The following is a 21,580-nucleotide window of genomic DNA, read 5'->3' on the forward strand; positions in this document are numbered from 1 at the left end:
AAGAAATATTGGACTTGTAGTTTTTTATGACACGGACTCCATTCCTGTGACCAAGAAATAGTCAGATATCTCACTTAAACTTTCTCTTTCTAATTTCATTCTTGATTTTCTTATTATTTCATAAGGTATGAACAGGTTTCTCTTGTGCTTACAGAACTTCCTTCGACCATTTCGAGAACATCATATTGATCCTACATCTATCACACGCCATGACTTCATTGAAACCAATGGAGACAATTTCATGTTGACCATCCCTTTCTTGGGACTGATGACTTGGGATTTCCTTACGCTCACCGAGGAAGAGGTTCAGAGGAAGTTCTCCTGGACATGCTATTTATTTCTACTGGCCATTTTTGTAGCAATGACCAATCAGGTACTTTAATTTCCTTAACCTTGGTAGACAGTATTTTATTTTTGTTAAATAACAAAATCAGCAGATCCCATTTTGTCAGGTTAAACGTCAGAAAAGAGAGAATTAAGAAACTGAATATAGAAAGTTTGTTTAGAGATTGGATGTGTTATATACTGATTAAACATCTTTTTAGAATGGCTTGGTGTTCCTCTAGCAGATATTCTTTACTTTCTTCTATCTACTGGAAATTACATCCTTTCAAGATTGCTTTGGACTTAGAAGAGTGAAATCCACAGAGGCCAGGTCAGGTGAAATCAGGAAGGGGCTAAGGTTTATTAATTACATTATTCTTTGCCAAAAGCTCTTGAATAAGGACCACTGGATGTTACCAATAAGCAACCCAGAATATTTGCCCACACTTCATTTCTCTTATTTCAAATTGCCTCCTTCAAAGGCAACATCACTTCTTTATGATAGTCATTGTTCAATGTATTCATGTTAAACAACACTGTCCAGGATGAAAGAGAATTCAAAATTGCCTTTGTTCTGAAATATTTCAACACTTATGCCCATCAGAGTATTATACTGGTTCGAAAGTATCTTAATTTGCTCTCATCTAATGGTATTAATACAATTTTCTGTAAACTGTTCTCACAAATCGTTAGGTTGTTGGACAATTTTTATATTTGCTGCTTATTCAGTTTTTTTAATCATTGCGGAAGTTGTGTGCCTGAAGTGTCAGGAGCATTATTGCTTACAGTGAAATGGTATTCAGTGTGTGTGTGTGTGTGTGTGTGTGTGTGTGTGTGTGTGTGTGTGTGTGTGTGTGTGTGTGTGTCAGACATTTTCATCAGCCGGGTGGCAGGAATGAGTAGCCGGGCGGGGAATTCTAATCAAAAAATGAATGATACAATCTCAATTTATACCCCTCAGGGCATTAACAGTAATATCAGACAGGTAAACATCAACCACAAAATTTACTATTTTAATGTTATTATCATGAACAAAACATAGAGTATTTGAACTAGTGCTTTACTGCTCGTTCACAATCATATAACTCCGCGGCTTATCACTCGGTCGCTGTGAAGTGCCATTTGGGTTTGTAATGTCGTGCGGAATAGTGCACGTATGCGATTCCACGCTAATCCATACACTGCTCGCGCATGACACTACGCGATAGTCAAGCTAAACATTTAAACTCGGGTGTAATTGATGCAATTTTGCTGACAATACTGAAGATGATTACATAAACAGTTTTACGGCATTCACATTGTAATTTGGAGCACTCAACGACTCAAATACAGTATGTAATAATATCGTGTGAAATAGCAAACTGTATGTCTAGGTTATGTTAGCCAGGCGATCTGTAAAAACGGCAGGGCGGTGCGCCCATTAAAAAGGTCCTAGGGAGAACACTGGGTATTGAAATATTACCCTTTACATGGACTGACCTACTCTACACAGACTAACGTTTGTAAAGCACATCATATACTCTCAACAATATTCACTAATAATTTAAATAGGCGTAAGGAAAACAAGCTTTTAAATCAGATGTTGTGATAAAAGTAAAGTTGGCATTGATCACAAGAACAATAATTAAAGAAGGGCACTGTAGGATACAATAGTTGGCCTTGGGTAAACGTGTGACAAATAATTGCAACACCAAGAGTTTACGAAACCGAAGCAGCTGTTATTTCACCACTGGGACTGTGCCCATAACTAGAGTGTATCTTGCACTGTGAGCTATTCACATTATCTATGAATTTTTAATTGTACTGTATTATTTACTAACATCCCGCTGTGTTATTTTGCACACTTGAGTGTGTATTAAGTTTTGAGTAAGTGTTATCCTCGTGCCAGGAGAAGTCACAGCGAGTAGATGGGCAGGGAAAGAAAGGTTTATGCTACTCTGTAATGTTCAAAATATTGCTTGGCTTACTGTACAAAGGGACAAAAGACGTGAAGATTTCCATATTTTTGGAGTCAGTCACTTGTATTATTGTCACATTTATAAATTTCGTCTTCACTGCTTTCATCTTCTTGATTAACCCTTTGCAGTCCAATTTTCTCTCACATGTTCCAACAGTCTGGTCCAAATTAATTTTGCACATTTTTACCTAGTCAGAGTAATCCCAGAACTTATATTAGTAACTATAATTATAATATTATTATGATATTGTATTACATAAACATGAGTCCAGTAAGTATCTTACAGGTTTACACAAAAGTCATCAGTGCAGGAGTGAAAAATAAAATCCACTGAAGTGGGGTGATGGACCTAGGAGGAACCTACGGTCCTCTAGTTTCCTAACCTGATGAATAACTTAGCCTAGGAGGTTCAACATCATGAAATGTTACATTCCAGTAAACACTATTGTTGTTTGCATTCCCATTTGTATGTGCAGAAGTATTTTCAGCATTATTGTTACTCAAATGATCAACACTGACCTGAGAAGCGTCGTCATTCCCGTGTGCCATATCCCCTCCTCCATCCCGGTCCATTACCTTCGTGCGTCTTCTTGCTTTTGTAGCAGTCACTGGAACCTCTTCTGAATCTTCCAAAACAGCACATGATGGTCCGGGATCATTCCGTGAATTTTTACTCACAGGTCCAGTCGCTGAAGTTTCACTTGCAATGCTTCATCTTCACTTGACAGTTCTCTAAACTCTCCGTCTAATTCAAATAAATAATCATCATCACTGCTGTCTAAATAAACGTGCATACATATTTCTCCTTCATTCATATTTGGCGCTTTTATATCACAAATTCAACTGAGACAATTCACATTCACAGATAAACACGCCTAGTAAAACACGTGTGCACATTACTCAATGTAAACAAAACACAGCTGACAGGCCACGGATAACGATGATACACGGCTACATATATCTCGTATTATTCCCATGGAGATAACAGAACGGCTTCCTTTATGCACAAAGATTTGCTCTAGAAACTTCAGAGATATCGATCGACCTCAATCAGGTCAAATAACTTCAGTAAATAACTTCTTAAATAGAACTAAACATAATGTCGAGGTTACCTTGATGTTGGACCAGTTACAATAAACCACGATATCGACGTCACTTTCGATGTTGGACCGGAAAAGGTCAATGATGAAAGAAAGTAATGTGTCTTTCATACCACAGTCTTTTGCCAAATAATATTGTTTTATTTCTTCAACTATGTAATAGAAATGAATCCAATAGTCAATTGTATAGCTGAAATTACTCTAACAAAATAATCTGTCAACATTATGGTTAGGACAGTTGGTTCCGTTCTTTCCGTGGAGTTGACAATATTTTGCGTTCTGCACAATTAGCATTCTCCTTTATGATGTGCTGAATTGTTTTTGTAGACCCATTACAATACTTTGCAGCTGTCATCTGGTTTATTATTGCCATACTGAGGAAACTTCTTTGCAGCTTTTTCATCATCTCTTTATAATATTAACTATCAAATTTCTTGCTTCAATATGTGCTGCTTTTGCTTTCGATCTTTTTACTAACATATTAACTGCTTTATATTATTTTTATTACCTAGATAATTAATCTAAAATACTGTATACTAAACTGTACAGTAAATCACTATACACGAATCCTTTAACAAAATAAATTTTACTCTAAGATTGTGAGCCACTGCACATAAATCTTATTAGCATCATGGACACTAAAAGCACGAGGGTACAGCATTTTCTATTCAGGACATTGTGCAGGACTATTGGCATAGCCAGTTCTCCAGTCACTTCGACACCCACAGACTAGAGAAATTAATTTCATTTTATGGGTCCGTATTGAACTTTGATTAAACTAAATAAAATAATAAGTGAGTTATTCCACCTTTTCAATACAAATTAAATAGTGTTTATTAAATAAACATTTAATGGGATTAATTTCGACCTGTTTAAAGGTCAGTTTCAGCCATATCGCATGTTGAACAAAGTATTACAAACTATCCACTTCATTGCCTTATCGATAATGTAATCTGATCAATATATGAAAAATGTTTCCACCTAATTGATACCTTTCTTTTTATTCAGCCTTTGGCTACTTATGAAAACATTAATAATATCAGGACATGTTTCGATCGCTTTGCGATCATCATCAGCTGCTTACATAAAAGCTTAGATAAAAACAGCATGCAACAATCACACAGTTGACATTAAAAAACTGGTGTTAGTAAGGGACGTATGGGTTGGTGGGGGGGAGGTAGTGTGCAAAGGGGGGCGGTTGTTACTAGGACGTTAAACTTAAAATAAATTAAAAAAACTATCTGTGATCTAAAATGTCTTTGGTATCATTTTAAGTCCTGAAGGTTTAATAAAAATCACTTGTTTAAAATTAAAACTAAAAAAAATGTTGGTATTATGATCCTGAAGAAAAGTTTTTTTTGCTAGAGTCTGTTTCTTCTTTACTTGACTTCTTGTTTCTTCCATGTCACTTTGTACTGTACTATGAAGCGTGATTCTCTTGCTTATCCTTTTTTAAGTGGAAAGGGTGTGTCTGCTCTTGGTTGAAATAAACAATTTTTGTATTCATAAACTCGTCAGGTCAGATAGCTTGTTGTACGATCTGTAACCAGCAGAAAGAAATATGCGTCTATTAGTTAAAATCGCTTGGGGATGTGTTGCCTAAGGAAGCTGTTTAGAATAGTGGATATTAATTGAGAAATTTTGAACTTACCCATGTCCAATTTACTTCCTTTACTTCCCGTAATTACGGGTCAACTATGTGATTGTTGTATGATGTTTTTATCTAAGCTTTTATGGCTTTTATGTAAGCAGCTGATGATAGCAAAGCGGTTGAAACGTCCTGATATTATTAATGTTTTTATAAGTAGCCAAAGGCTGAATAAAAAGAAAGGTATCGATTAGGTAGAAACATTTTACATAGAGTAAGTCGGGGAGAGATGGTGCACATTTTGTAATGATCGTGCAGCAAGTCTTCACCAATATTTCGATTAGCTTATTTTTATGCTAGACGCCATTCCTTTTATCTCTCCTCACTGCATTTTGAAGGAAATGGTCTTAGTGTAAGTAGATTACAGAAAGAGATCGTTTATTTGAAAGTGTCACCTGCGCCATCTCTCCCGTAGTGTCCGGGTGAGATGGTGTTATGTACTTGATATGCTAAGGAGGGAAGAAATTAAGAAGTAAACTATGATTACAGGTTTAATACATTCATTTATCTTATTTACATTCACTTGTCTTATTATTTCTTGGTCATTAATGAATCAATTATTTCAACTTTCAAGATTTATCCCTCACTCCTTTTAGGGTATGTTTTTCCTTACTCTCTCTCATCCACAATCAGTACACAAGTTATTATACACTGAACACAATTCATGCAGCCAGGTGCATGTAATCCAATAATATTGATTTATGTCTCATATCCATCAGGATAGGGTCAATCTGGCAATGCCCGTCAATGAAGCAAGAAGACAAAATTTACAACAAAAATGGTCTTATGACACTTCGCCAATTGATGACAGAGTGCGTGCATGCTTGCTTGCTTTCATTCATTCATTCATTATTTATTTACCATAAACCTTTACAGTATCTATGGAAGGCCAGGGGAATAGGACAAGCCCCCCTACACGTAGTGCCCCCTGACGTTGCTTAGGGATACGGGCCTCCGCTTTATCACTCATGTCATTTATGTTCGCTCTCCCATCCCCACCCTCCAACTTTTACTTCAAAACTTTCCTCCGCCTTCTTCTCGCCCCCTCCTTTTCAGCATATGGAAGTTCCTGGCCCGCTACCTCTTCCATAAAATGATACAAGAGAGAGGGGCAGGAGTACTTTCCACTTTAAGCTTTTTAGTCGAAGTTAATGGTTGAAAGTTTGAAACTGATGATCGAAGAAAATATACACAGTTGAAACATAATAGTACACAGCCTAGCATTTTGCTTAAGTCTAGCCGAAAAGAAGAGAAAAGGTGAACAGAGATGCATTTGTTGTTCATATTACAGGATTTTATTTTTTATTTAAATTCATTTATTGAAAAATACAAGGCAATTACAATTTATTTTTACACATAGTTTCCAGCTTAAAAAATGCATTCGTCCCAGCGTAAGGGCAGAATTTTGATGCCCTCATTGTAAAAAGAACAGGGTCGTGTCACCACCCAGTTGCGCATGAAGTCTTCTACACTCTCGTCATCTTCAGATTGTTGCCTTCCTAGAGCTTCTTTAAGCGGTTCGAACAAATGGAAATGCATCACCTTCTTCCGCAAACCTTGCTGTAAGCCTCTGACAGACCTCCAAACGTCCCAACTTCAGATTTTCGGTCAAAAGGCGAGGCACCCACCTGGAACCACTTTACGGAACTGTAGGTTGTTTGCAATGATTGCTTGACAGCTAACATAACCGATTCAGACTTGGTCTACAATTTCCGATACTCTTGCCCGTCAATCGCAACTTTGGTTTTTAGAGAATTTCCACCTTCCAATACTTTTTAACAGCTATTCTATAATTACACAAACTTGGCTTAATGTCTATTTTAGACTTAGCTTAACGTCTAATTAATACATGTTTTGTCTCAGTTTGTGACATATCTTCAGCTAAAAAGTGTCCATGCAAAAACTGACACAAGCAATGAAAACATTAGGTGAATTAAAACTGTTCAAAATGAGTTCAACACTGGTAAAATGTTTGACTCTTAAAAGAGCATGGTAGCATTTCAGTCTTTGGAAGATAACTTGCAGTGGTGAAAAGTTTGACTGTGTGTTGTCTTCCTTTCTTCCTCTTCTGGGAACAAGTTCTTAAAAACTGTGTTGTGATTTGATGAAGATTTGCAATTGATTGTATGCTTATGTAAAATTGGTGCTGTTTATTTAAGTTCTTTTGTGGCTTAGTTTCTGATTGGATGGGAGGAAATTCCTCTTTATCATAGTTGAAGTTTTGTAGTAACGTTATCTTTTAATAATGATTTGTTGTGAGGAGTCCGAAATGAAATGAGAAGAGAAGAAAAGGATGGTTGTAGAAATAAAGAAAACCTTATTGTGGTCTTAGGAATGTTGGAAAGTGTCAAATTACTCACCTCCCCACTGGTCCCGTTGGGCTTGCTACGCATGTCTGCTGACTGAATGTTCGTGTCGAACAGCTGATCGTTTGAGTTTCTTTTGTATGGAGTTGGTGAAGTCTTTTTTGACTTTAATGAAAGTGTTGTCTGAAAATAATGATTGTTTCTTCTATCTTTTTGCAACATGACCGAGACATTTCCTTTGTCTGCATTGGTGATTATAAGATTGTCTTTAATTTTTTGTTTTAAGTTTTTAATTACTTGAATAGGAAAATGGGATGTATTAGACTTGTGGTTTTTATAGAGTTCCGGGCGTTTCTTCTTAACATCGTAACTCAATTCTTCTTTTCCCTAAAATTTGTTCGATGTTACCAATGTGTGTTCTAAAATTCCAGTTAAAGAAACACTCAATTTAATCAAGAAAAACTTAATGCAGAATAAGGAACTGAGTGTTCAAGAAATAGAGGAATTCATGACCATTCTAGACTTCACTCTTAATAACTATTTCTCATTTAACAATACAGTATACCTAAAAAAAATGATCAAATCAATAATACTACCAACTTCCTGAAACAAATTAATAATTTAAACCCAAACATCAAATTTACATGAACATTCATCATGCAAGGACCATTTAAGGAATGATGACATCAGAATGGAACTGGAAGTGGACACTATACAAGAGAAGCTAAGGACTTAGAGACTAACATGGTTTGGACATGTAAAGCGAATGCCTGGCACAAGAACACCACATGCATGCCTAGAAAGAATGGTTGAAGGTGGAAGACCAGTAGTAGGAAGACCTAGGAAGAGATGGCTACACCAATTGAGAGACGATGTGTGGAGAGAAGAGGAGGGAACTGGGAATCAGTGGTGAAAGAGAAGGCATTTCTCAACAGACAGTGATGGCGAAGGCTTGTTCAACACCATCGTACCTGGCACGTTGGAGGGGTTCGATGATGATGATGATGATGATGATAATGATTCAGTCAGTAGACAGCACATGTGTAGCAAGCCCAACGGGACCAGTGGGGAGGTGAGTAATTTGACATTCTCCACTATTTCCAACACCACAACAAGATTTTCTTAATTTCTACAACCATCTTTTTCTTCTCTTCTCATTTCAGACTCCTCACAACCCATCATTATCAAAAGAACACTGTGTTCCTACAAAACTTCAACTATGGTATAGAGAAGTTTCCCCTGCTGTCCAGAAACTAAGCCCCATAAGAAAGAACTTAAATAAACACCAATTTTACATAAAAACATCCAATCAATTACAAATCATCAAATCACAACACAGTGTTAAAGATAACTTGTTCCCAGAAGAGGAAGAAAGGAAAGCAATATACAGCCAAACTTTTCACCAGTGCATGTTATTCTCCAAAGATAAAAATGTTGCCATGTTCTTTTAAGTGTCATCAAACATTTTACCAGTATTGAACTCATTTTAAACAATTTTAACTTCCCTAATGTTGTCATTGTTTGTGTCAGTTTTTGCATGCTCACTTTTTTAGCTGAAGATGTCTCACAAATTTGAGACTAAACATGTACTAATTAGACATTAAACAAAGTTTATGTAATTATAGAATAGCTATTAAACAGTATGGAAGGTGGAAATAATCTCTAAAAACCAAAGTTACACAGTGAATATGTTTGAATTAAAAAATACATTTCATTTGTACAGGTCGGGACCCCTATTTTTATGGAAATTGAAAACTTCTTCTCTTAAAATTAGGGGAACATACAACATTACGTGATGAATTGGAAAAAATAAACTTTCCCATACTAATGAAAGGTTTTTGAAGGAAAAAATTGTAAAATTATTAAAAATCCGAATCTGTTTTCTGGGATAAGTTTAAATTATTCTTCTCCGCTTGACTGCAGCAGAGGACCCAGGTTCATCTATGTCAATTTGATTATTTGCCAGTCAAGCTGAATATTAATTTCATGCATGACAAAGATGTAATTTGTTTAAAGTCCTGTCTCAAAACAGATTGATTGATCCATTAATCAGTTGATAAAACTATCTGTTTTAATGATCACATAGTTGCCAAATCTTCTGTAAAAAGCTCAAATTAGTTTAATTATTTTTGGAAAATATTTACTTTTCGACCAACCCTGGCAAATTTAGTTTGAGCAGTTAATTGGTTTGTTTGATATAGGCGAAAAAAAAAAAGTAGAAGACTAACCTAGCGTTTTTTGGGGGAGGTGGGGTCTCTACAAGCTGAATCTTCAGAGTCACATGATTTCTCCAAAGTGTTCTCATCACCTTGATCAGTGTTCTCAGTCAGTAGTTAGTTCCATCAGCATTCAGTTCCTCGATAATATCTTCAAGAATATTCTCGCATGAATTTTTGCACTTGAGGCACGTGACGGGACATTTCGACCAGCTTCTCTTTAAACTTATCCTGAAAAAACACTCAGATTTGTAATAAATTGACTATTTTTTTCTTTTTCAAAAACGTTTCATTAGTAAGGGGAAAGTTTATTTTTTCCAGTACATCACAATAATGTTGTGTGTACCTAATTTTAAGAGAAAAGTTTTCAGTTTCAACGAACGGGGTCCTGACCTGTACAAATGAAATAAATACGAAGGTCGATCAAACATAAATGGGATTTTTGTTCCTGAAGATCAACAGTTGGTAGGACTGGCCCTGCGCTCCTGCTATGCTTAGGTGAGACTGTTAGGAGTGGGGAGAGCGTGTTGTTATATTTTCCCGCCATTTTGTCAGTAACGCTCATGATGTCGGAGCAACAGGTGCACCCCTCCACTGAGCAACACATAATTATAAAATGTCTTGCTCGTGAAGGAGTTACAGCGGCGGAAATTTGCCAGAGATTGGCTGCACAGTTCGGTGATGAAACACTGTCAAGGACACATGTGTTTGCCTGGCAATAAAAGTTCAAGGATGGATGAGAACATGTGGAAAATCAACGCGATCGCCGTCCTCAGACCAGCATTACAGACGAAAACATTTGTGCGATTAAAGACATTGACGACGATCGACGGGCAAGAGTATCGGAAATTGTAGACCAAGTCTGAATCGGTTATGTTAGCTGTCAAGCAATCATTGCAAACAACCTACAGTTCCGTAAAGTGGTTCCAGGTGGGTGCCTCGCCTTTTGACCGAAAATCTGAAGTTGAGACGTTTGGAGGTCTGTCAGAGGCTTACAGCAAGGTTTGCGGAAGAAGGTGATGCATTTCCATTTGTTCGAACCGCTTAAAGAAGCTCTAGGAAGGCAACAATCTGAAGATGACGAGAGTGTAGAAGACTTCATGCGCAACTGGGTGGTGACACGACCCTGTTCTTTTTACAATGAGGGCATCAAAATTCTGCCCTTACGCTGGGATGAATGCATTTTCAAAGCTGGAAACTATGTGTAAAAATAAATTGTAATTGCCTTGTATTTTTCAATAAATGAATTTAAATAAAAAATAAAATCCTGTAATATGAACAACAAATGCATCTCTGTTCACCTTTTCTCTTCTTTTCGGCTAGACTTAAGCAAAATGCTAGGCTGTGTACTATTATGTTTCAACTGCGTTGTAACGTTATTGCATGTATATTTTCTTCGATCATCAGTTTCAAACTTTCAACCATTAACTTCGACTAAAAATCTTAAAGTGGAAAGTACTCCTGCCCCTCTCTCTTGGATCATTTTATGGAAGAGGTAGCGGGCCAGGAACTTCCATATGCTGAAAAGGAGGGGGCGAGAAGAAGGCGGAGGAAAGTTTTGAAGTAAAAGTTGGAGGGTGGGGATGGGAGAGCGAACATAAATGACATGAGTGATAAAGCGGAGGCCCGTATTCCTAAGCAACGTCAGGGGGCACTACGTGTAGGGGGGCTTGTCCTTTTCCCCTGGCCTTCCATAGATACTGTAAAGGTTTATGGTAAATAATGAATGAATGAATGAAAGCAAGCAAGCACGCACGCACTCTGTCATCAATTGCCAAAGTGTCATAAGACCATTTTTGTTGTAAATTTTGTCTTCTTGCTTCATTGACGGGCATTGCCAGATTGACCCTATCCTGATGGATATGAGACATAAATCAATATTATTGGATGTATACATTAGAGGGGCAAATATTGGCTTCGATGACTTCTGTGTTGCAACTAGAAGTCGTGCAAGAATATCATACATCAAGAAAGAACACGGAGGATGAATAGGGGTCAATCGTAGAATCCCTAAACACGCCTGAAATATCATCACAGTACAAGGAAAAGTCAGATGAACTAGGAAGAAGCTAAGAGCTAATTGATGACAGAGAGGATTAGTGTACTGTGAGGCACAATTAAATTATCTGTTATCACTGCAGTTGGGTGCCCTGTAGGAGTCAAAGATAAGAGAAATTAAAGAATGGTTTGAGAAAAAGTGTAAAACAGCAACCCCTCGGGAGGAAAATTTGCTTATCAGCATACAGTGTGTTTCAGGGGAACTGTAGAAGGAAGTCAGTGGAAGAATACAAGAACAAAAGGAGAACAGAAAAGAACTGCACATGATGAAAAGACAGCATGAGAATGAATTACTCAAGGAGATAGAACAGAGCAGACTTAGAAATCAGAGCATATCTGTTACTAATGGAGCAAAATTTTTCAAACTAAGAACTTCTATCTGTAAAGATATAGACCGTAATATTTCAACTACAAAGGCCAATATTCTAAAAAGATGATGGAATGAACATTTCAGCTCCCTTACGAATGGAAATTTCAATGAGAATGGATATGATCATATTTTCAGATTCCAAGAACGAAGTGCTACCAATACAAGAAAGTAAAAAGAAAAAAGGTGATTAAAGAACTTATCAATAATAAGTCTCCTGGAATTGATAAACATACAGGCCAACCTTCTGAAACAGTTTTTTGGCTTAATTTGCAATAAAGAGAAAATTCCTGATGAATGGAAAACTAGACTAATCTGCCTGTTACATAAAAAGGTAGATCTGATGTAATGCAAAAACTACAGGGGCATTACATTACTTGCAGCAGCATATAAAATATTTTTTTAATTTTATACTTCAGACTGTTACAGTACACAGAAAATAATATAGCTAACTGTCCATGTGGATGCCAGGTTGGAAAATCTACAAAGAACCAAATTTTTGCTGTGGGACAATTAAAAAAGAAAAGAAAAAAAATTTAGTAGCAAAAGGCCCCTCAGGCCGGTCCAGTCCACTATGGTAATAGAATACACCGTACAGCCAGTGACTCTGCGCCAAGTGTCTGGTGGTGAGAAATAACTCTACCTCCTAAGAGGACCACTGGCTTTGGGTGCATGAGTTCACTTAGCTGGTCCCCTCAGTGTAGTAAAAGAAACTGGAACTCGTCAAGCACCACGTCCTCAGGTTAGGGGTGGCTACTGAAGGCATTTGTACTCCATGTTAAGAGCGGCCTCATCACCTGCTGGCAGCAGCTCAAAAATGGCTTTGGGAGTGGGAAACCCATCGTAATAACAGCAGTTCTTCAAGTACTGGTAGCTGTGTGACAAGTAGGCGACCAGTACTACAATATATCCAAATTGGGACAGTCTGCATCCTAACCCTGATGGACAAGACCGAAGAGCTGGTGTACTTCCTGGAAGAGAAGGGCATAGCCATCCTTGGTCGTAGTGAAACAAAGTGAAGAGGTAGAGGGGAAAGAAAACTGAAGAAAAGGTATAGGCTGTTACAGTGGAGGACAGGATGCAGTAAATGGGGTAGGAATGATCATTAGAAAGAATGTCCTGGAATATGTGGAGGAGGTGAAATTCAATAACAAAATTATCATAGCAAGGAAGCAATTTGAGGCAGGAACACGAGATCTGCTCTAAGAATATGCTTCACAAACTGGAAACAAAGAGAATATAGAACAATTCCTTGAAGAAGTGGAAATACATAGAAGACAAGGAAGTAATTATAATGGGAGATCTGAATGCACAAGTGGGAAGAGAGAGAGAGAGAGAGACTGGGAAGAGAAGAGATACTGGGATCATACTAAAGTGGCAATAAAAATCAAGAAACTGATATATTAATGGACTTCTGCCAGAGGTACCAACTAATAACAGGAAACACATGGTTCAAGAAGAAGTAGCCAGAAGAACAAAAACTTTGATTGCATCTGAGTGGAAGAAAGGTCCCCCTCTGTAGCATAACGGTTAGTGTTATCTGCCATCCTCCGGGTCTCTGGTTCAATTCCCGGTACTGCCAGAGATTTAAAACTGGCAGGAGGGCTGGTAGGTGGTTAAAATGGCACATGCAGCTCACCTCCGTTGGGGATGTGTCTGAAAAGAGCTGCACCACCTCGGGATGAGGACACGAGTTTACTTTAGTGAAAAAAGAAAAGATCTTGTGATGTTACAACTATGCCTGAAGAAACCTTAGGGGTGACCACAGAACATTGATAGCAAAGTTGAAATTAGGCAAGGTCACAAAACTACAATAAAAAAGAGAAAGATTAGAGTCCGGAGATCAGAGGAAAAGGAGGTTCAGGAAGAGTTTAGGAAAGAATTACAAAATATTATACCAAGGACAGAGATTAGTCATGTTGAACAGGAATGAAACAATTTTAAGAGTGAGCAGAGAAAACAAGTGGTAGAACATCAGGAAAGGTAAGAGAAAGAGAGAACATGGTGTACTGACAGTCAAAGATAAAGTAAAGGAAAAGAAGAAAACTTAGGAGGAATGGAAAACACCAAAGACTGAAGAGAATAGAGCCAGATACATGGAAGCGAAGAGAGTTTTCAAAAATGTAGTAACTGAAGAAAAGTTGGGAAACATTCACCCAGGAAGTAAAGGAAGATTTGAAACTGTGGGGGGGGGGGGGGAAATAAGAAAAAGAAGAAACTAGCAATGAAACATTGAACACAGGATTTGTGGAGAATAAAGGAGTAAAACTGACAAAACCGGAAGAGAGAATGACAGTGAACTGTTGAACATGTGAGAAACCAGACATGTGGAGAAGGTATCCAAGCAGCAGGAATAGTAGTAATAAAAAACATGACAGAGGTGGAGTGGGTAGTTAAAAAGATAAAGATGGGAATAGATGAAGTAGCCATAAAAATGATCAAGGCTGCAGGACCAGCAGGACTCCAGTGGACGTACAGAATATTAAAGTGTGTATGGAGAGAGAGGAAAAAAGTGCCCAAGGGTTGGGAAAAGGGGGTTATAATATTTTTAAACAAAGGCGATAAGATATGTAGTAACTACTAATGAATCACCATCCTCTTCCATGTTGCCAAAATAGTGGAAAGAAGAATTAGAGAAAAGTTGGAAAGTCAGTTACAACAGGAACAATTGAGATTCAGAAGTGGAAGATAAACAGTAGAACCAATTTTCATTATGAGACAGATGATGGAAAAGAGCTGGGAATATGGAAGGATTTAGTAATGACTTTTATAGACTTAGAAAAGGCATTCGACAGCATCCCCAAATTAAACATTTTGGGAAAGCCTGACACACACGGACATTAGCAACAAAGTAATAACAATGATAAAAGCAAAACTGTTACGCTGCAACTGTTAACAGTGGATAGAGCAGAATGGTTTGGAATTGACAATGGACTCAAACAAGGGAGTTTGTCACTTTTACTGTTCATAATGGTGATGGATGACATTGTAAAGGCAGAAAGGGAAGATTATAGAGGGAAAAGAATGAATGTAATGATGTTTGTGGATGATGAATTGCTCTGGGGAGAATATTAGGCGGTACTACAGCTGAATGTACTGAATAGAAGAATTAAACAATGGGGATTGAAGATCAACGCGGAGAAGAGCAAGATAATGGTGATAAGTAGAGGAAGTAAAGAAAGTAAATGAGCTATCAAAATTGGAGACAAGGAACTGGAAATAGAACACTTCAAATATTTGGGAAGTGAACTGACAGAAAATGGAAGGCCAGATATGGAAATTAGTAGGAGGATGCAACTGGGGAGTGCCTTTTACCACCAGGTGTGGAGATTAATATGGAATAAGGATTTACCAGTGAAGGCTAAATAAGTAATGTCTATAATGACATACAGCAGAAACCTAGACAATGGCTCAAAGAAGAGAGTAGAATACAGACAGCTGAAACGAAATTCCTGAGGACTATGCTACAGAAGACAAGGAGGGATAGTGAGATATGAAGACATATGAAAAGAGCTAAATGTGCAAAAACTAAATGACAAACTGGAACAGAACAGTTTGAGGTGGTTTTCACATATCAAGAGAATAAAAGAAGAAAGACTTCTAAGACACGCACTGGAAAGACAGAAGACGGGGAATAGAGGACGAGGGAGACCAATATTACGATAGATGGATAGTGTGAAGAATAGCATAGGACAGTGGAACCTGGACTGGAACACTGTTTGATGAGAAATGGTGGAGACAGGGCAAAGTGGAGAGGAACCCATATTTGCACCCACCTGGTGTCAGCTGGAAAAGGGGAATGAATGATGATGTTGATCAGCAACGTAATATTCTGATATTGTGACATCGGTTTAAAATTAGTTAATAGGGCATTTTGCAGAGACTGAAAACTAAGGAAATAATGGAGAGAATTATGAAATATGTACAATCCTGAAGGGAAAACAGAATGTGGAAGACCTAAACTCCATTGCATTGATGGGAGTCTTGGAGGTTGTGAAGCAGTTGGGAGTGAAATGCAGGTGGACAGTTGCCAAGGATAGGGAAGCCTGGAGGTAGGTCCTGCAGGAAGCTGAAGCTTACTCTGTATTCTTCAGTTGTACTGATGATTATTTTAATGATACAATAGAATTGGACAATCAGTTTGGACACTACTGTCTGTTTTTGACAGTACCCCTACGTCGTCCTGATCCATTGCATCACTGTTGTTGCACACACTACTAGTAATATTTCTGCTACACCTTTGTTTTCTCCTTCATCACGATTAGGATGTTCATGGCTTTGTTTCAGTAGTCTTCTTTATTGCTCGCGTTTCACAATTTTAACTAAGGTTAAGTTATAAGGAGATTCCCACCTTCAAATACTTGTCAGTTTCTTATAACAGTTTTATTGTTTACACGACATAATCTAGCTTAATCTCTAGGTGTATACTGGCCTTCAGACCCCAATTTGACAGGTTCGATCCTGGCTCAGTCCGGTTGTATTTGAAGGTACTCAAATACTTCAGCATGGAGTTGGTAGATTTACTGACACATAAAGGAACTCCTGTGGGACAAAATTCCAGCACATCAGTGTCTCCGAAAACTTTAAAAAGTAGTTTAGTGGGATGTAATCAATAACATTATTCTAATTAAAATATGTTTAATGCTTGTAAGTACAGTAGAAACTAGATGATCAGGACTAATTGGTAGTAGGATTCGTCCAGATAAGAAAAATCTGAATAATCATATTCAAAATGTTCATGTAATAAAATAAACATACAATAGGTACAGTAGTATAGGTATATGAAACATTTGTCTGTCTATATCAGTCCCTCAATCCTGAGGATCGTGATCTCTGAAGATATTTCTTTGTATCTATTTCCATCCTCCACGGTCTTCCGCTGTACGGGAAAATTGTATGAACGAGGTCTTTGTTGCATGTTTTATGCCATCTGTCCAGCGTATAGGTGCTCGCCCACGCTCCCTCTTTCCAGGCATGTTTCCCCAGATTATGTGCTTTTCAAGGCTTCCTTCTACACGACGCACAATATGACCAAAGAATTGGAGAATCCTCTGTTGACATTTTGCCGATAACCTGGTACTGATGTTCAGCTCCTTGAGGATGGATTTGTTGGTTCGAAATGCTGTCCAAGGAATCTGAAGCATTCTTCTCCAGCACCACATCTCATATGAATTGATCTCATTCAAATGAAACATTTATGAACAATAATGAATTAAACCTTTAAGATACCCACATGGAGAGTAATAAAACATACAGTACAATATGTAAAACATTTATGATTAATTATGAAGCCCCAAAGCTTGTGATCTGGCATGGTTTTTTAGGAAATCGCTAAGGGCTCTTCATTACAACATTAATTTTATTTTTGTTCTATATTGAATTACAATTTTAAGATCAAGAAATTTTCACAAGGAAACTTTGTTTGAATACATGTCCACCTATTCAATACTGTACAACTATTCAGTTATAATAATGGTCAGTTTGATCATATATTAGAACATGTTTTGATCCTTGTATGGACCACCTTCAGCTAACATCAAAGGTAAGAGTAGAAAAACATGCATGTATGTGTATGCTGGGTATTCAGCCCGAAGGCTGGTTTGATCCTCTACAGCTTCACCAACAGCTGTCCTAGAGAACATAGGTGTCACTGAAGAGGCATATTAGGGACATGAGTGTGGTAGTTTCTTGTTGCTTTCCTCACTGAGCCAGAAGTTGCTATTGCATATCAGTCTGCCAAGCCCTCTGAAATGCGTGCACCAACTGACCCTATGAACAACATTTTCACACCATTCATAACAGGGACTGACTGCTTAAGGAATGGTATTATTAGAATCGCTCATACCTCAGTCACTTTCATGTTGTCAACGCCAAGGATGTGACTAAGACACGTCAGTGAAAGTAACAAATTTATTCTAGCCCTTACCAGAAGACATAGTTCACTGTAAACACTACATCCTGCCTGCAAAGGCATTACAAAGACATTAAGATCAAAAATAAAATGCATTTGAAAGTATAAAATATTTCAGTTTGTGTCCAAAAGGTAGAATTAACATAGTACAAAGACAAATTAAAAATAAAACACATTGACATATATAAAACATCTTATATGCTGTATGCATCTAAAAAAAATAGGATAAAACTGATAATTTTGGTGTCCTTGATCTTAAAAAAGGGTTCTTCATGTCCAAATAATTGAGAATCCAAATAACTAAATTCCAGATAAGAGTTTCTATTGTGCTTCCTACCCTGTGATGCATATGTACCTTGAAATACACTTTCAACTTATGTCATTTTCAGTATATATCAAGGAGTTAAGTCCAGAACAAAAATGACCAACTGGACACCAGTTGGATCCACACAGTATCTTCGCTGATCAGAAAAGGCCAACCAGAGCGTGGATCACCATGAACGCTCTCTTGACGTAATAACTTCACCCCCTTACGGACTTTTCCATCACTCGTATACTTCACGGATTTGGTGATGAATCTCTGCTGGTGGCAGCGAGTTGCTGTCGGAGAATTTTGCAACTCTGAAGAAATCGTGCAACCCAGGCCTGGTTGCTGTCAAGAACTGGATAACTGACATATCTCTCACACAGGGTGCTTGATCATCTAGAGTTCTATTGCGCACTACGAAGCAAGAAGCACGTGTTGGTGTGGAATGGATGCGGGAAGCCAGTGCTCATGCGTGAAAGAATGAACATAAAGGATTTTAAAAGATGTGGACTGTTGTATGTCCGGCGCTCCCTTCTCGCTCCGTCAGCCAGCTGCACGCGCGCCTGTGTATCATTCTGCTAGCTTCGACGCGCAGCCCTCAGTGCGCGTGCCTGACCATCGAGTGTACTATAAATAGGAGCTCCCTGTCTGCTCACTTGCCCACTTGCCCCGGTGTCCAGCTCCAGAATACACCCTACGTCGAGCACGGAGGCTACTCCTCTTGAAAATGTGCTTCGACCAGGTGGACTGAATTTCTGGCAGTACGAGGTTTCACCTCTGGTCACCGCTCCCTTACCTGTTTCCGCTGCCTATGTCCCGTAATTCTTTTACAAGCCATTTTCATTCCCTAAAGTTATGCAAGCTCCCTTAGTTTCGCTAGGTGGAATTTCTTCAATCAATTGAACTTGCTTTTTAGGAATTCAGGCACTTCAACAAACAAGGACTCTCATAAACATTTATGTTAGTGTGCCAGATAGTTCTCGACTATCAACGTGTCAATTCACAAAGACTATCTTTTCAAGATAGAAGTGTATATAAAGACTGCAAACCTGTACATATTGTATAAAGACAGACTTTTCTCAAGATTCAATATTCCTTTTTGCTTCAAAATAAATTTCAGTTATTTGTGTAAATATTATAAAGTGAAGCAAATAAAGTTGTGTTCTGTAAACTTCAACCTTGGTTACAACATGGACAACCAGTCCTTAATTTTAAAAATATCCTTTGTACATTTATGATGTAAAACAGATCATTTCCTTTGACAATGTGGCTACCATTGTAGGCAGAATATGAAAATAATTCCTTAATGTGGAGCGAAGAAATTTTATGGCACAGAATTTTCCCATTAAATGTTCATGATCATTACTGACGGCATATTTTCCAATATGCCAATCAAAATAAAAATTTGGGTGCAGATATAAATCAAACTCAGCAGTTGATCCTATGTTGAAATATAAACATCTCAAAATTCTCTCTTATGAGAAAATTATGTTGTGCCCAACTTACAATACAATGTTTAAACCTTTACACTATAATTACAATTTTAAAAAGCATTATTTTTCACGAGTATATGTTTCAGTATTTTTAGACCATATTCAGCTGGCTAGTTAGAAAGTTTGACAAGACATCTTTAAATGCTACTGGAAAGCTAAAAATGATGGTACATGAAATGTGTTAAAAATTAAGTCTTCAAAAAATGTATAACATGGATGTTAAGTCACACTGTTCTAATATACATATAACATGATTAAATCAAAAAATCAAATCAAAATCTCTTTATTTGCAAATGAGGTGTCTACCTCGGTGGCAAATGGTACACTAAAATACATTATTGTCAAGCACTAAATTTTAAATTAACAGGAGACGCAGAAAATTTTCCTAGAATACAATATTATACAATTTATGCTAATAATTTTTTCTATTAAACACACACATCATCCTTAATAAATTTATATTGTTTACAAAATTCTACTTATAATATCTTGCAAACATAGTCAACTCATATACAGTACGGTATGTGAAATTACTTCTAATAATACTATACAACTGGTATAAGATTAAAGTTAACACTGAATTTATTTACATATTTATATTTTACCCATTCTGGAACCTAAGTAGCATAACGACCTGCTGCGTCTTAACCAGAGCCCCTTTTGCCACCACTTTTCAGAGTTCCTGAAGGGCCTTCACAGCTACCGTAGCGGTCCCAGGGCCCTCGAAGTCCCCACTGTACTTCACCCCTACAGGCAGTCCCCTACTTGGGCTGTCCAAACTCCTTAGACCAGGGGATGGAATTAATTTAATCACACACATTTATTATTTACAATATCCTGCACTGGTCGAATGCCCTCTAACATTTAATTTATTATCTCTGTTGTTTATTCTCTTCTTGAATATCTGTACAGATTTTGGAAAAGGATCAAACACTACCCCTGGGAAACTGTTCCACTCCTTCACGCCCTTCCCAATGAAAGAAAATTTACCCCAATCGCTTCTGCTAAAATTCCTTCTAATTTTGTACTTGTGGTCAGTTCTACCAATATAATTATTTTCCAACCGAAGCCTCTCACGGATATCTCCCCATGCTTCTTCTCCTGTATAGGCTCTATATAATCCTATAAGTCTAGTTTTCTCCCTTCTCTTACTTAAAGTTTCCCACCCAAGTTCCTTTAACATTTCTGATACACTACTCTTTCTCCTGAAATCCCGTTACAAACCTTGCTGCTTTCCTCTGCACACCATCTAGTTCTTTTATTAGGTATTCTTGGTGAGGATCCCAAACACTGTTTGCATATTCCAATAATGGACGAACCATACTTAAGTAACTTTTTTCTTTTAATTCTTTGTTGCATCCTTTAAGTAGTCTCATTATGACATGTAACGATCTGTATGCTTTCCCAACAATGTCATCAACATGACCCTTCCAGTGCAAATTACTTTCAAATCTCACACCTAAGTATTTGCATTTGCCATCTTTTGGGATAACTACCTCATCCAAAATATATTCAAATTCAGTTTTAAAGCTCCTGTTTGTAAATGTTGTAACAGTTGATTTGCCTCCATTAATCTTCATATTATTTTCTTCAACCCATTCTTGGATACTGTCAAGGTCCCTTTGTAATTCTGAACAATCCTCAATGTTATTTATTTCCCTATAAACAATTATGTCATCTGCATACAATCTTATTTTTGATGTTATATTGTTCCCTAAATCATTTGCGTATATTAAGAAAAGTAACGGACCGATTATACTACCCTGTGCAATTCCCTTCCAGACTTTCTCTTCCTGTGATATATTATTTCCTACTTTGACTTTCTGAACCCTTGAATTTAGAAATGTTCTTATCCAACGTATAACCCTTACGTCCAATCCTATTCCCTCCAAT

At 37.5% G+C, this 21,580-nt stretch overlaps 1 protein-coding gene across 1 annotated transcript in view; it reads left to right on the forward strand.

Moving 5' to 3' along the window:
* The window catches only part of Kua (Plasmanylethanolamine desaturase Kua), a 115,322-nt gene that overhangs the window by 85,447 nt on the left and 8,295 nt on the right, over positions 1-21,580 (forward strand). Inside the window, exon 3 of the mRNA XM_067151346.2 lies at positions 155-373. Within this exon, the coding sequence (XP_067007447.2) occupies positions 155-373 (219 nt within the window). The remainder of the gene's footprint in view (positions 1-154; positions 374-21,580) is intronic.

This window comes from Anabrus simplex, chromosome 7 (assembly GCF_040414725.1).
Source record: "Anabrus simplex isolate iqAnaSimp1 chromosome 7, ASM4041472v1, whole genome shotgun sequence".
In the NCBI taxonomy this organism is placed as follows: Eukaryota; Metazoa; Arthropoda; class Insecta; order Orthoptera; family Tettigoniidae; genus Anabrus; species Anabrus simplex.